Source organism: Petaurus breviceps, unplaced genomic scaffold (genome assembly GCF_028583685.1).
Source record: "Petaurus breviceps papuanus isolate PSGF00001 unplaced genomic scaffold, PetGlider_PUasm1.0 118, whole genome shotgun sequence".
NCBI lineage: Eukaryota > Metazoa > Chordata > Mammalia > Diprotodontia > Petauridae > Petaurus > Petaurus breviceps.
The window spans coordinates 21,267,307-21,283,491 of record NW_027185616.1 but is presented as its reverse complement, the minus strand read 5'-3'; the positions used below and the strand labels follow the sequence as shown (position 1 = coordinate 21,283,491).

The window sequence follows — 16,185 nt, the reverse complement described above, 5'->3', positions numbered from 1 at the left end:
AAAAAAAAATAATAAGACAGTGTCTTATTATCGGGGAAACACGGTAGAAAGGTAGACTGGAGAAAGACAGGGAAGGACCTTCAATGTAAGGTATTTTATTTGGTAAGCAGTGGGGATCTAACGAAGCTTTTTGAGCAGTGAAACAATGTGGCCAAGACTTAGGAAGATTACTCTAGCTGCAGGGTAAAAGCGAAAGCCTGGAGCCATGTGTTACTATTAAAACTCACAAATTCACAATTAAATTTGTTCATGTACTTAGATTAGTGGAGAATTTTTTTTTCTTCCTGATTAGGAATTACATATTATCAACCAATTCAGGCAACTGATTATTCTCTTGGTCAAATTTTCAAATGAGCTGCTAAGGAAACATATGGCCATGCCCATAATAGGGGCTTAAAATATCTCAGTTCAATAGATATGCACAGTGCAACCCTAAGCATTTGAAGTACAATGACAAAACCCAAAAAGCTTTGGCTTTCAAAGAACTTGCATTCTATTGGGGGATACAATTGGACATGAGTTAGTGAATACCAAGTGATTTCAAGAGGGAATGAACTTTTAACAACTGGGTGGAGGGTAGAGGCAGGGCACAGAGATCAGGAAAGGCTTTGCTAAGGAGGTGGAAACTGACTTGTGCTTTGAGAAGTATTCTAGGAGGCAGAGGAGAGGAGGGACTGTGATGCAGACATAGGGGACCCTGAGCAAAGGTTCCTCTGTGGGAGAGGTTGAATGCCCTCTATGGGGAGCAGATGGTAGACCATTCTGACTGAAAAGGAAGATGTATGGAGGAAAATAATATAAAATGAGATTGGAAATGAAGTTGGGAAGCAGGGGTCAAATGACGACCTGAGGGTTTTGTGCTTTCTCCTAGCGACAATAGGGTGTCCTTGATACGTAACTATTTATGAATGTGCTGTTTGCTATAGTAGTAAAAAATCATAACATAGGGGGCAGCTAGGTGGCACAGTGAATAGAGCACCGGCCCTGAAGTCAGGAGGACCTGAGTTCAAATCTGGCCTCAGACACTTAACACACAAGCTAGCCCATGTGACCTTGGGCAAGTCACTTAGCCCCAATTGCCCTCCAAAAAAAGGGGGGGGGGGAATCATAACATAAAACATCAAAAAATAAAATGTATTCTGTGTCCTATAAAATGTTGCAATATAAAGGGTTCAATTTCAATTCAATACATGTTTATTAAATCCCTTTAATGTACAAGGCAATATCCGCCTACAGTCTATCAGAGATACAACCTGTACAGAGGTAATTAAAGTTAGGGAATAAAGGGGGCAAAGGAAAGATCAGACACAGAAAATAAGGAATCTGAAATAGGGGAATGACATAGATCAAAGAATGAGCAGGATATTTCATAAGTCTTAGTGTGGTTTTAAGCTTTAGTAGTTTCATATGTGTTATAAATGCTACAAACATAAAAAAATACAATTTGAAAGTCAGCTAAATTTTCATACAGTTATTTAACTTTGGAAATTTTTTCCTGGTAAAATACTAGAATGTATAGTTTTTGTTTAATTTTTTATTTATTAATTCATTTTTTAAGAATTTTTACTTCCAAAGTCTCTCCTTCCATTTCTCCCCCACCCATTGTGAAGGCAAGAAACATGATCTCAATTACACATGTGAAATCATGCAAAACATTTTTCCATATTTGCCATATTGCAAAAAAAAAAAAAAAGCAAGAAAAATTAAGTGAAGAATTATGCTTCAGACTGCATCCAGATTCCATTGGATCTTCCTCTGGAGCTGGATAGCATTTTTCATTATAAGTCCTTTGGAACTGTCTTGGATTATTGCATTGAATAGTTAAGTTGTTCACAGCTAATCATCATATAATATTGCCATTACAGTATAATCCTGGTTCTGCTCACTTCATTCTGCATGAGTTCATATAAGTCTTTTCAGGCATTTCAGAAATCATCTTGCTTGTCATTTCTTAGAACAATAGAATTCAATCACAATCACAAACCACAACTTCTTCAGTCATTCACTAATTGATAGTATCCCCTCAATTTCCAATTCTTTACCACCACACACACACACACACACACACACACTCACACACACAAAGCTGCTATAAAATTTTTTGTAGATATAGGTCCTTTTCCTTTTTCTTTGATCTCTTTAGGATACAGACCTGGTAGTGGTATTTCCCAGTCAATGGATATGTACCGTTTTATAGCCCTTTGAGTATAGTTCCCAATTGCTTTCCAGAATGGTTGGATTAGTTCACAACTTCACCAGCAGTGCATTAATGTCCTAATTTTTCCCCTCCAACATGTCTCATTTTCTTTTTCTGTTATGTTAGCCAGTCTGATAGTTGTTTCCTCAAAGTTTCTTAATTTGCGCTTCTATAATCGGTAGTGATTTAGAACATTTTTTCATATGTCAGGAAACTGTTCATATCCTTTAGCATTTATCAGTTGAGGAATGACTTGTATTCTTACAAATTTGGCTTCAGTTCTCCATCGCATCCTGATCTGGATGGCTCTACAGGAGAAAGTGAGGCTGGTGACCTTGCATAGCCCTTCCTCACTCAAAAGCAAAGGACAAACACAATAACCAGTTCTCTATGTACTTAAGAAATGAAGACTTTCTCAGAAAATTTTGCTGTATTTTTTTTCCTTCTCTCCAATTTAGCTGCATTCATTTTTTTGTGTAAAAAAAAAACTTTTAATTTGATGTAATCAACATTATCTAATATTCCTTAACCATCTCTGTTTCTTGTTTGGTCATGAATTCTTTCCTTATCCATAGATATGACAAGTAAAATTATTCATGCTCCCCTAAATTTAGACCTTTCGGTCCAAATTACTTTCTCACTTACACCTTATCTTGCCATATGGCATGAGATGCTGATCTATACCTAGTTTCTGTCAAACTGCTTTGCAGTTTTCACATCATTTTTTTGTCAAACAGTGAGTTTCTGTCCCAAAAGCTTGGATCTTTAGGTTTATCAAAAACTAGATTACTATGATCATTTACTAATGTGTATTGTAATACCTAATCTACCACTCTATTTCTTAACCAACACCAGATTATTTTTTATATTCATTGCTTTGATATATGGTTTGAGATCTGTTACTTTCTGCTAGAGTACTTCACATTTTTTAAATTGATTCCCTTGATATTCTTTGGGGGGGGGGGGGATTCTGAATTTATTTATTTATTTTTAGTTTTAAACATTCATTCCCACAAGATTCTGAGTTCCAAAATTTTCTCCCCATCTCTCACCTAACCTCCCCCCCGCCCCAAGATGGCAAGCATACAGGATGGATTTCTATACCCTGTATATCTTATTTCCTGCTTGCATGTAACAACAATTTTTTTTAACATTTGTTTTTAAAACTGTGAGTTCCAAATTCTCTCCCTTCTTCCCTCCTTACCCACCCCCACTGGGAAGACAAGCAATTCAATATACACTATACATGTGTAGTCATGCAAAACATTTCCATAGTAGTCTTGCTGTGAAAGGCTATATGTCCCTCCATTCTATGCCCCCCCCCACATTTATTCTATTTTCTCCTTTGACCCTATCTTTTTTCAAAAGTGTTTGCTTCTGACTACTTCCTCCCCCAATCTGCCCTCCCTTCTATCATTCCCCCCTCTTAGTCCCTTCTCTCCTACTTTCCTGTAGAGTAAGATACCCAAATGAGTGTGTATGTTCTCTCTTTAAGCCAAATCCAATGAGAGTCAGGTTGACCCATTCCCTTTCACCTCCCTTTTCTTCCCCTCCATTGTAACAGCTTTCTCTTATCTCTTTTATGTGAGATAATTGTCCCTATTCTACCTCTCCCTTTCTCCTCTCAATATGTTCCTCTCACCTCTTAATTTAATTTTTTAGATATCATCCCTTTATATTCCCTGTGCCCTCTGTCTATGTATACCTGTACACACACACACACACACACACACATATACACATATACATATACCCACCTACACATACATACATGCATACACACACATTCCCTTCAACTATCCACATACTAAGAAAAGTCTCATGGGTTACAAATATCATCTCATGTAGGAATGTAAATAATTCAACTTTAATAAGTTCCTTATGATTTCTCTTTCCTGTTTACATTTTCATACTTAATTTTCTGTTCAGCTCTGGTCTTTTCATCAAGAATGCTTGAAAGTCCTGTATTTCATTGAATATCCATATTTTCCACTGAAGTATTATACTCAGTTTTGCTGGGCAGGTGATTCTTGGTTTTAATCCTAGCTCCTCTGACCTCTAAAATATCATATTCCAAGTATTTCAATCCCTTAATGTAGAAGCTGCTAGATCCTGTGTTATCCTGATTGTGTTTCCACAATACTCAAATTGTTTCTTCTTGACTATTTGTAATATTTTCTCCTTGACCTAGGATCTCTGGAATTTAGCTATCATATTCCTGGAATTTTCATTTTGGGATCACTTTCAGGAGGTGATTGATGGATTCGGTAAGTGTCTGTGCCACTTTTTCCATTAGACCAATTCTACTTTTTAAGGAGCCCTTTCCTTCAGTGAATTGTCATACCTCTTTTTCTTTTTGGCCAATCCTGATTTTTTAAAGAATTCTTCTCTTCAGTGCATTTTTGTGCCTCTTTTACCATTTGTCCAGTTCTGTTTTTTAAGGTGTTATTTTCTTCAATATTTTTTGTATCTCTTTTACTAAGCTGTTGACTCTCTTTTTAAAATTTTCTTGTGTCATTCTCACTTCTCTTCCCAATATTTTCAATACCTCTTTCATTTGATTTTTAAAATCCTTTTTGAGCTCCCAGGAATTCTTGCTAAGTTTGTGTCTAATTCAAATTTTTTTTTTCCTTCAAGGTTTTGCTTATGGTTGTTTTGGCATCATTGTCTTCTTCTGAGTTTGTGTCATGATTAGTTTATTTTACACATAATACCTCACACTCATACTCACCACAGTAGCTTTTTAGGGTCAGGTTCTTTTTTTATTGTTTGCTCATTTTTTTCCATCCTACTTCTTGACTTTTAATTCTTTGTAAAAGTGGGGCTCTTCTCCCAGGATAGAGAGGACACTGTCCCAAGCTTTAGGTTTTTCTTGCTGCTGTTTTCAAAACCATTTCTGAGGTTATATAAGTTTTCCATGCTTCCAAGGTGGTATGATCAGGGGAGAGGAGGGGCCACTGCTTCCCTAGTCATAAGAAGAGACCTTGTTCCCCTATAGGTGCAAGTGTTAGTGTTCTTCTTGGCCCTGGAACTGCTCTCCTTCAACTGCAAGCACTAATTCCTTTGTGAGTGACCAAAAGCACTCTTTTCCACCCTGGAATTGTGGCCAGGGCCCCTGGTCCTCTGTAGCCACAAACATCGGTGCACCTATTTGCCAGGGAACTGCAACCCAGAACTGCTTCCGGGCAATGCAACAGGGTCCTGAACTCAGCATCAGCAAAGGGTCCCCAATAATCTCTTTCTTACCAGTTGTTTGACCCTCTTACTATTTGTGGTTTGAGAGCTCCCAAGTGGCCACTGTTGCAGCTGCCTACAAGGCCTGCTACAGGCATTGCAGCAGCCTATGCTGCACTCTGGATCAACGACCATCCCAGTATCACATACCTTTTCTGATGACCTCCCATGTTGTCTTGAGTTGGAAAAATGTCTCTCCTCCCAACCTCCAAACTTTTGCTCTCTCTGATACTCCAGAATTTTATCTTTAAAATTTATTATTTTAAAGTTATTTGGAGAGGAATGCTGGGAAAGTTCAGCCGAGTTCCTACATCTACTTTGCCACTTTGATCACCTTTGAGAATTTTCAATAATACATTTTTTATTTTAAGAAGACAAGATAGGGGCAGAGTCAAGATGGTGAAGTAGAAACAGGACTTTAGCTCAGCTCACACTTCCACCTCCTCCAATTCATGTAAAAAATTACTCTAAACAAATTTTGGAGCTACATAACCCATAAAATGACAGAAAGAAGCTAACCTCCCACTGAAGACAGTCCAGCAGGCCAGCAGGAAGGGGCCAGCACAGCGCTCTGGGAGCCGAGCCCAGCCTCACATGAGCCCGAGGTTTTAGCCTCAGGATGGCCACAACTATCCTCTGGCTGGAGGGACTTCAGATCACCAGTAGCTGTGGTGATTTCCAGAATTATCAACCCATAGATGCTAAGGACAAAGTGAGAGGTCAATGCAGTGTGGACTTTGGGACCTGGGAGTTTGGGAGTGAGGTCTGGCCTTTGCCCCCTGGAGGGAGAAGCCACTGAGGGCAAAATAGAAATTGAAAGAGTTCACTGATCACCTCTTGAAAAAGATCCCAAGGTGGTGCAGTGAATAGAGCCCTGGCCCTGGAGTTAGGAGTACCTAAGTTTAAATCCAGCCTCAGACACTTAACATAAAAACTAGCTGTGTGACCTTGGGCAAGTCACTTAACCCCAATTGCCCTCCAAAAAGAAAAAAAAAGAAAGAAAGAAAAAGATCACAAAAGAAAACTCCTAGGAATATACTAGCCAAATTCCAGAGTTCCCAGGTCAAGGAGAAAATATTACAAGCTGTCAGGAAGAAAAAATTTAAGTATTGTGGAAACACAATCAGAATAATACAAGATCTAGGAGCTTGGAATATGATATTCCAAAGGTCAAAGGAACTAGGATTAAAACCAAGACTCACCTACCCAGCAAAACTGAGTATAATACTTCAAGGGAAAATATAGATATTCAATGCAATAGAGTACTTTCAAGCATTTTTGATGAAAAAAACTAGAGCTGAACAGAAAATTTGACTTTCAAGTACAAGAATCAAGAGAAGCACAAGAAGGTAAACAGGAAAAAGAAATCATAAGGAACTTATTAAAGTTGAACTACTTATATTCCTACATGGAAAGATATTTGTAAGTCATGAGACTTTTCTCAGTATGAAGAAATTTGAAGGGAATATATATGTATGCATTCATATATATATATATATATATGTGTGTGTGTGTGTGTGTGTGTGTGTGTGTGTGTATGTATGTATGGGAGGGTGAATGTATAAATGTATATGTAAGTATATGTATATGTGTGTACATAGACAGAAGGCACAGGATGAGTTAAATATGAAGGGATGATATCTAAAACATAAAATTAAGAGGTGAGAGGAATATATTGGGAGAAGGAGAAAGGGAGAGATAGAATAGGGTAAATTATCTCATATAAAAGGCAAGAGAAAATTGTTACAATGGGGGGAAGAGTAGGAAGGTAAAAGGGAATGGGTCAACCTTACTCTCATTGAATTTGGTTTAAGGAGGGAATAACACTGACACTTAATTGGATATCTTACTCTACAGGAAAGTAGAGGGGAAGGAAATAACAGGGGAGATGATAGAAGGGAGGGCAGACTGGGGGAGGGGATAGTCAGAAGCAAACACTTTTGAAAAGGGGCAGGGTCAAAGGAGAAAATAGAATATGTGTGGGGTGGGATAGGATGGTGTAATGGGAATGTAAACTTTAAAGATCTTCCCTGCCCCTAGGCTAAACTACACATGGAGCCTGGGTTGGGAGGCTTGTTTTTCAGTAGATACTTCTTGATTGACCAGTGGGTGGAGAAGGTTGTTACATTCTCTGAGCCAGGAGAAGGCTATATAAGCCCTGATGTGTAGCTTTGTTTTGGGGGCTCACTTTGAGAAGTGTTCTGTGATTTGATCAGGATTCCAGGAAGCCATTGTCCAGAGCCCCCCGGCTTTGAAAAACCCAGATGTTGAAACCCAGATGTTGATTTGGTATGGATGTAATGGTTGGACAGTTTGGAAAGCTGTCTACTTGATCTGTTTCTGTCTTGATAATTCTGTCTGTATACTTTGAAGTTCGGGGTGCTGACCTTTTTCCCCTGAACTAGGTAAACGATACATATTTGACTGATTAAAGTAAGCTTGTTAACCCATTTTGAGTTGCTTTCCTTTATCAAAGCAGATCCAAGAACCTGTGTTGGCAGACACCCTGGGGATGCTGGGGTGCTTGCCACTACAGATGGTGGGAAATATAGTTAGTCTTTCACAATATAACTACAATGGAAATGTTTTGCATAACTACACATGTACAACCTATATTGAATTGCCTTGTCTTCCCATTGGAGGTGGGTGAGGAGGGAACAAAGGAAAGAATCTTGAAATCAAAGTAAAAAACATTGTTTTTACATGCAAATGGGAAATAAGATATACAGGCATTGGGGTATAGAAACCTATCTTGCCCTACTATAAAATTAGGGGGTGATGGGGGAGGATATGAGAGAGAACAGATTGGGAGAAGGGGTATTCAGTAGGCTTGCTATCTTGGGGTGGGGGCAGGGGAGAGATGGGGAGAAAATTTGTAACTCAAAATCTTGTGGAAATGGATGTTGAAAATTAAAAATAAAAAAATAAGTTATAAAAAATAATTACAAAATAGATGAAATAGATCTTTTATGACTTCTCACCTCCCTTTTTTCCCCACTATTTTTCCTTTTTCCCTTTCCCAGGGACCTGAGATACCTCCTGTGGGTTTTACTTACTTCTCCTTCTACTCTCCCTCTCAGATTTTATATTAATACTATAACCCTCCCACTTTTAATGGTATTGACACTTTAACAGGGAACTCCAGAAATGGTTACTCCTCTGATGAATTTGATGTGCCTATGAGTTTTAATGGAAGGAATCCCCTTCAAAGAAAAATCCAATCAATCTTAAAGAAGATGTTTTATCTATAGGAGGGCACTTAGGCACAAGAGAAAGTTCCTCCTTGTGCACTGGACTGTCTGAATTGTTTTTACTTTCTTATACTTTGACTAGATAAATTGCAAAGAGAAAAAAAAAATCTATTTAAAAGTAGCAGCAATCTTATTGCTAAAGGTATCATTAAACCAAAGAATGGAATTTCTAATGGAACTTCAAGTACCATAGTCCTATCAGTGAAGAAAATAGTTTGGGGTATATCTTTCAAATCCTACCCAAAGGCAACTATATAATCCACCTAAAAGTAATGGGAGTCCTGAAAGTTGAGCTGACCTTCACTTCCTCTTCAAAATAGTTAAATTTCCAACCTCTTATCAAGGGCCAATTTTATGAAGAGGTATGAGGGTTCTAGGATTGCTAGGTAGAGTGGGGAGTAGAGTGCTGGGCTGAAATCAAGAAGACTCATCGTCCTAAGTTCAAATCTTTCCTCAGAGACTTACTAGCTATGTGACCCTGGGCAAATCGCTTCATCCTGTTTGCCTCAGTTCCTCATCTGTAAAATGAGCTACCTTTGTCAAGAAAATATAAACGCCCCTGGAATATTTAACACATTAAATACGTGTAAATATGTAACACACATGTAATATATAACTGGTTGTCATTAACCTCCTTGTAAATCAATTTAAATATCCTTTTATGAATACAAATTTGGAAAGGGGGAAGGAAGCTCCATGTGGAAAATGAGCACAAAGTGAAGCAAGGGAAAAGGGCTAAGAAACAGAAAAGGATTCAACAAATTCAGTTCTGATAAAACTCAAATACCTACTACATGCAAAGGGTTTTGCTAAATGCTGGAGATAGAAAAATAAAAAACTAACATAGTCCTTGCCCTCAATTTGCTTAAAATTAAATAATCTAAATATCAAGATATAAATATAGATATGTGTCATTTATATATACATACATATATAAAACATATGTATAACTACATTTGTACCTATATAAAATGTATGTGTATCTGTACATGTATACATTGTATAAATGTATGCATACACACACACAAATAATAACACAAGGCAAAATAAAAGGCACTGAATTTGGATCAGAAGTACTGGGTTCAAATCCCACTTCTGTGTGACTAGTCACGATTCATTAGCCTTCAGTTTCATTACTGTAAATTAAACAGGTTAGACCAAATGATCTCTAAAGTCCAAGTCACAAACCAAAGTTGATCTCCAAGGTCTTGAATAATAAAGCCCATCATCCTAAAGGCAGAAGAAAGACCTCATCAAAGTATTTAAAGAAAACTGGAGATGGGGAGAAATCACTTTCACTTGGAGCATCAGGAAAGGCTTTGTGGAGGAATTAATACCTGAATTGAACCTTAAAGGTCAAGAAGGACTTTACATGATGGAGGAGAAAAAGAGGGAGTGTCTAGTTCAACAAAGATTTGAGACACTGTTCAAGATACTGAAAATATACACTTAAAAACATCCATCAAAGAGTTTACATTTGATTGGGGGATACCACAGGTAAAATAATACAGGCAATCCTCTGAGGAAAGAGAAAGCTCTTAACAATTGGGGGGATGAAGCAACTAGCATGGGCTTTATGTTTAAGACATAGTGCACGTGGGATGCATAGGTGCAAGAAAAGGCACTGCAATATTAGGAAATAATGAGTAGTGCAGTTTGCCTGGAACATAGAACACAAAAAGGGAAGCAGAAAAACAAAGCTGGATAAGTTGACTAGTTCCATTCTAAGGAGATGATATTTTATTAAGCAAGAAAAAGCGGGGTGTAAGGGGAAAGAATTGAAATTTTGGGAGCAGGGTGGTGGGGTGAAGTGGTTACATCTGGATGGTAGGAAGATTAACCTGGGCAGCCATATCATAATTAGTTGAAAGAGCATTGGATTTCAAGTCTGATGTCCTGGGTTTGGACTCCATTTTGTATGGACCTTAGGCAAGCCATTTCACTTTGAGCTTCCTGATTTCCTCTTCAGCAAAAAACGAAAAGGTTGAACTAGTATCTCTAAGTTCTTTCCCAGTTCTAAATCTAGGATCTGATTATCCCAAGGAGACCAGCAAGCCTCTGGAAACATGGGGCTGACCTCAGGGCACATCAACACACAGTATTCAATGGAAAATGTTTGCAGTCCTTCAAATGGCACCTACCCATTTAAGATTGTGATCATCTGTCATTCATTTTACTCTCGCCTGCTCCATATAAATAGCCTGCAGCAGTGAAAAGAATATATGGTTCAGGAAAAGTCACCTAGTTCTGAGACTAATCACATAGCCTTGGCTCATTTAAACAGCAGGGGGTTTCGTTTCTTCATCTGCAAAACTAGGGTGTTAAATTCAATGATGTTGGAGATCATTTATTTCAAGCAACCTTAAAAGTCCTTATTCCTGTAGCTAGTGACTGTTGATCAGAAGCCCTTCTTCACCTTTATCCACTTAAGACGCGCTCCCTTGCATCATAGTTATTTGTGCACATGTCCTTTTTCCATTGCATTAGATTGTAAACTCTAAAAGCAGAGGCTACAATCTGGCTCAAATCTATCTTTCCAGACTCATTCCACCCTATTCTCCTTCAGGCATTCCAAGCAAACTAGACTACATATTCAACAGTCTCCTATATCGGTTTACTGGTATGTCTATCACCATAACCAATTCCGTTCTGCATTTTTGCCTGTCGACATCCTCTCTTCATCTAAAGCTTACCCTCAGGCACTAGCTACATAGTTCAGTAGTAGAAATGGATGTGGAATCAGGGAGAGCCAATCGATGTGACGGTTCATTTTGTTGGACTGCTTTTTTCCACCACTTTATTATCATTTATTATAAGAGATGGTTCACTCGAATCAAGTCAACAAGCTTTTATTGAGCATCTACAATGGGCCAGGCACTAAGCGAAGTGCTAGGGATACAAAGAAAGGAAAAAAAAAAAACAGTCCCTCCTCTCAAGAAACTTACAGTATAATGGGAGAGAAACACGCAAACTTCATATTAAAAATTGTACAAAATGAAGTGAAGATATATTTAGAGGGAAAGCACTAAGCTTCAAGAAGAATGGTATGCCTGGAGACAAGCAGACCTGAGTTCAAATCCAACCTCAGATACTGTAATGGTAAGGGAATTTGAAGATCTTCCCTGCCCCTTAATAAGCCGGAGGAAATTTGAGGACCTTCCCTGATTTGAAAATAGACTCTACCCCCTAATAGGCTGAATGTGGCCACATGGAGCCTGTGGTGGGAGGAGTGTGCTGAAAGGTAGAGCAGAGCCCACAGGAGAAGCTTGCTTAGGGGAGGCTTGTTTTTCAGGAAGGCCCACACCTTGTTACTTTATGACTGGGCAGTGGGTCATGAGGCGTGTGATATTCTCTGACCCTGGAGAAGGCTATATATACCTCTGAGGTGAGGTTTTCCTTTGGGGCTCACTTTAGCAAGGGTTGTGTGATTTGGCCGGATGAGACTCTGGGCACCCGTTGAGCCCCCCCACGCCCCCTTGGCTTTGAAAACCCAGATGTTGGTGCTTCTCTCTCTGCTAACTATGTAGGTATGTGATGGTCAGACAGCTAGAAGCCCTTTCTGTCAGTCTGTTGAGTTGTGTTATTTTCTCTGTCAGTATTTTTTGTCTGCTTGTAACTTCTGTTTGTATTCTCTGAAGTTGTTTGCTGACTTTTTCCTCTGAATGATATATGCTTGATTAAAGTAAGACTGTTAACCCTTTTTGAGTTGCTTTCCTTTAGAAAAGCAGATCAAAGAACCTGTGCTAGCAGCCATCCTGGGTATGCTAGGGTGCTTACTGTTACAGATACCAGCTGTGTGATCTGGACAAGTCCCTTAATCTTTTGTCTGTCTCAGTTTCCTTATCTTTAAAATGAGATAGTATACCAAAAGAGATTAAAAAAAAAAACAAAAAAAGGACCTATATATACAAAAATATTTATAGCAGCTCCTTTCTGGGGGTAAAGAATTACAAATTGAGGGGATGCACATCAATTGGGGAATACGTTGTGGTATGTAATTATGAAGCAATGTTATTGTACTGTAAGAAATGATGAGCAAGATGCTCTCAGAAAAACCTAGAAAGACTTATATGGGTTGATGCAAAGTGAAATGTACTGTGTATAAAGTAACAGCAATAGCATGAGATGGTCAGCTGTGAATAACTTAGCTATTCTCAGCAATAAAATGATCCCATGACAACTCTGAAGGACTTAGGATGAAAAATGCTATGCATTCCCATAGAAAGAACTAATGATTTCTGAATACAGATTGAAGCAAATTTTTTTCACTTTATTTTTTCTTGAGTTTTTTTTTGGTCTATGTTTTCTTTCACAACAAGGCTATTATGTATATGTTTTTTATGTCTACATGTATATAACCTATATAGAACTACTTGTCTTCTCAATGGGAGGCGGGGGGGGGGAGCTGGGGAGGGAAGAAGGGAGAGAACTTGGAACTTTTAAAAGTTCTTGGAACTTTTAAAACTTGGAAGTTTTAAAAAAACAAATAATAAGAAATTGTTTTGACATGTAACTGGGGAAAAAATTAAATACTAAATAAGTACCAAAAAACAACCTACCTGTTGGGGTTGTGAGGATGAAATGAGATATTTGTAAAGTCCTTCCTAGATCCTTCTGCCTCTCCCCCATTCCCACCTGAAAGGACCACTCCTTCTTTGGATTTTCCTAGGTCACTTTGGATCTTTCCTTTGCCCTCATCACTTTCTGTCTTTTATCATGCTTTCTGTGTGTTTGTTTTACCTCCCAACCCTCACCTTAGGCTGTAAGCTCTTAGAGACCAGGAACTATGTCCATATTGCTGGACCTAGAGGCAAGAAACCAGAATTCAAATCCCAGAAATGTCACTTACTAGCTGTATAACCTTCAGCAAATTACTTAACCTTCATGAGCTTTATATTCCTCTTCTAATAAAACAAAGATAATACTGGCACCATTCCCTTCTTCACTCTTGCTATAAGGAATCAGTTGGGCATAGGACTGGATCAGTTATTTCACTGATACAAGGGAATTCCCCAAGAGGAAATTGTCTCTACTAACTAATAAAGGTCAGCACCTTCTCTTCAGGTCAGTTGCCTAGGTAGGGATGCTATGAGGAATGAATTGGGCATAGGTACTAGACCTGTGATTTCACTGGTACAGGGAAATTCCTGGGTGAGGAAACCCCTTCTACCAATGCAGGTATGCATCTTCTGAAAATTAAGTCTTAGAGAACTGCCTAGAGCAGTGAGAGGTTAAGAAACATGCCTTGGAATGGATCTGAAGAAAGGGCTCATAGGAATTTGTTCTAGAGTCTCAAAAGGCTATCAAATGTGTTATTATTACTGTACTTGGTTCATGTGAGGAGTTAATAAACCCTTTTTGAGTGGAACCACTGAAGAAACTCATGAAGGTTCCCTTAAACTCTGAAAGTCTCTGAAACCAATTAGGGTCAGAACTGGAAGGGAACTAAGAGCGGATCTAGACCAACTCCGCCTCATTTTACAGAAGGGACTGACTTGCCCAAAGTCACCAAGGTAATGAGGGGAGCCTGCGAATCGAAACTAAGTTATCCGGCACCAAATCTAGGACTCCACTGTGCTATCCCACCTGTCCTTTGGAGGGATGGGGAAGCTTTGGGTAGGGAAGGGGAAAGGAGGGAAAAGAAAAGAGGAAGGAGGAAGGTAGTGGGGAGTGGGGGGGGATGAAACGGAATTGAGTTGACCCTAGAGGTCCCTTCCAATTCTGAGGTTCTGTGTTTCTACAAAAGCCCTGCAGAGGGTGCGAGACGACTACAGGTGGGACGTCCATCCAGGCTCCGGGAAGGGGGAGCAGTCCCTCTCGGACTTGCCAGGCCAGATCTCCTGGTGTTAGTGGGTGAGGCGGAAGGGGTCCTTACCAGCGATACACCAAGACCGGCTTCGAGTACTTCATGTGGTGGGAGCGGATGGTGAGGGAGCCTTTGCGCTCCAGGACGTCAGTGGGTCCCAGCTCCAAGTACCCGCAGCTGGTGGGGGTCGTCCCCATGGCTTGTTTCTGGTCAAGGGTGGGGACCTGACTAGAGTGTTCTTCCGTTCCCTGCCGGGATCCCCTCCTTACACTGGCTAGGGAACCCCTTGGTCTCAGCACAGCGTCTCTTCGTCTCCACGGCAACCGAGGCTGGGGTGGGACAGTGTGGGATCGCGGCACTGGGTGTGCGCCACGAGGCACAGAACTGCTGGCTCGGACTGGGGGAAGGGTTAGGGCAGGAGCTTTGCACTTTGGGCTCTGCAGTCTTGTGCACACCCAAGGGTATGGCAAAAGGAAATGAGAAAGTTCGTTTTGGGAAGGGCCCAGTCAAGGAAGAAATGGAAAGGACTCCATGTATATACAGCCTGCCTCTGACATACGGCAGCTGGGTGGTCATGGGCAAATCGCGCAGTCACCATGATAAGCTCCTTGAGGGCAGGAACTGTCTTTTGCCTCCTTTTGTATGCCCAGCATTTAGCACTTTTGTTGGCTTTTGATAAATATCTATTGAATTGAACTACACTTTAGTAATAATAACAAACATTTATATAGCACTTACATTGTGCCAAGTGCTTTACAATTACTATTTCATTTGATCTTCACCACAACCCTGGGAGGTGACTATTATTACCTATGGCAAACAGGTCAAATAACCTGTCCAGGGTCACAAAGCTAGTAAGTGTCTGGGTGGAATCTGAACTCGGCTTTCTTACTCTCCTTTAGTGATCTACCCTCTATACCACCACCCCACTCTCAAGACAACTGGTTATAGAAGAAATGAGAAAATGTACCTCTCTCCTTTCATTTCAGAGGTGGAGAGCCATGGATATGTAACATTGCATTGCTGTCAGATTCGTTTGATGTGTCCCCCTTTTTTTCATTTTTTGTTACAAAAGATGGCTCACTTAAGTCAACTAGTATTTATTAAGTGTCATATGAACTAGCCATCGTACTAAATCTGGGGATACAAAGGTAAAGAACAGTCCCTGTTCTTAGGAAATTCAGAATCAAATGGAAGAGACAATATATGTGCAGGATAAATTGGAGATAATCTCAGAGGGAGGGCACTAAGATTAAGTACTATCAAAGAGGACTTTTTGCAGAAGGTAGAATTGTAGCTGAGATCTGAAGGAAGCTGATGAAACCAGGAAGTTTAAATACTACTCCAGAGCAAAGGGGGATATATAAACAAATTCATAGACCCCAGATTAAGAACCCCTGCATTGGAAGGTTTCTAAGCACCTAGCTGTAAATCCTACAACCTATGTGAGTGATCCAACCATTCTTGAGAGCAATTTGGAACTATGCCCAAAGGGCTATAAAACTGTGTATACCCTTTGACCCAGCAATATCACTTCTAGGTCTATATCCCAAAGACATCATAAAAAATGGGAGGACTCACACATACAAAAATATTTATAGCAGCTCTTTTGGTGGTAGCCAAGAACTGGAAATTGAGGCTATGTCCATCAATTGGAGAATGGCTGAACACATTGTGGTATTTGACTATAATGGAAT

At 39.6% G+C, this 16,185-nt stretch overlaps 1 protein-coding gene across 1 annotated transcript in view; it reads right to left on the bottom strand.

Annotated features, from left to right (window-relative positions):
• The window catches only part of CFAP95 (cilia and flagella associated protein 95), a 91,164-nt gene extending 76,479 nt beyond the window's left edge, over window positions 1–14,685 (bottom strand). Inside the window, exon 1 of the mRNA XM_069088241.1 lies at window positions 14,558–14,685. Coding sequence (XP_068944342.1) covers window positions 14,558–14,685 — 128 coding nt within the window. The remainder of the gene's footprint in view (window positions 1–14,557) is intronic.
• Between the last annotated feature and the right edge of the window lie 1,500 nt (window positions 14,686–16,185).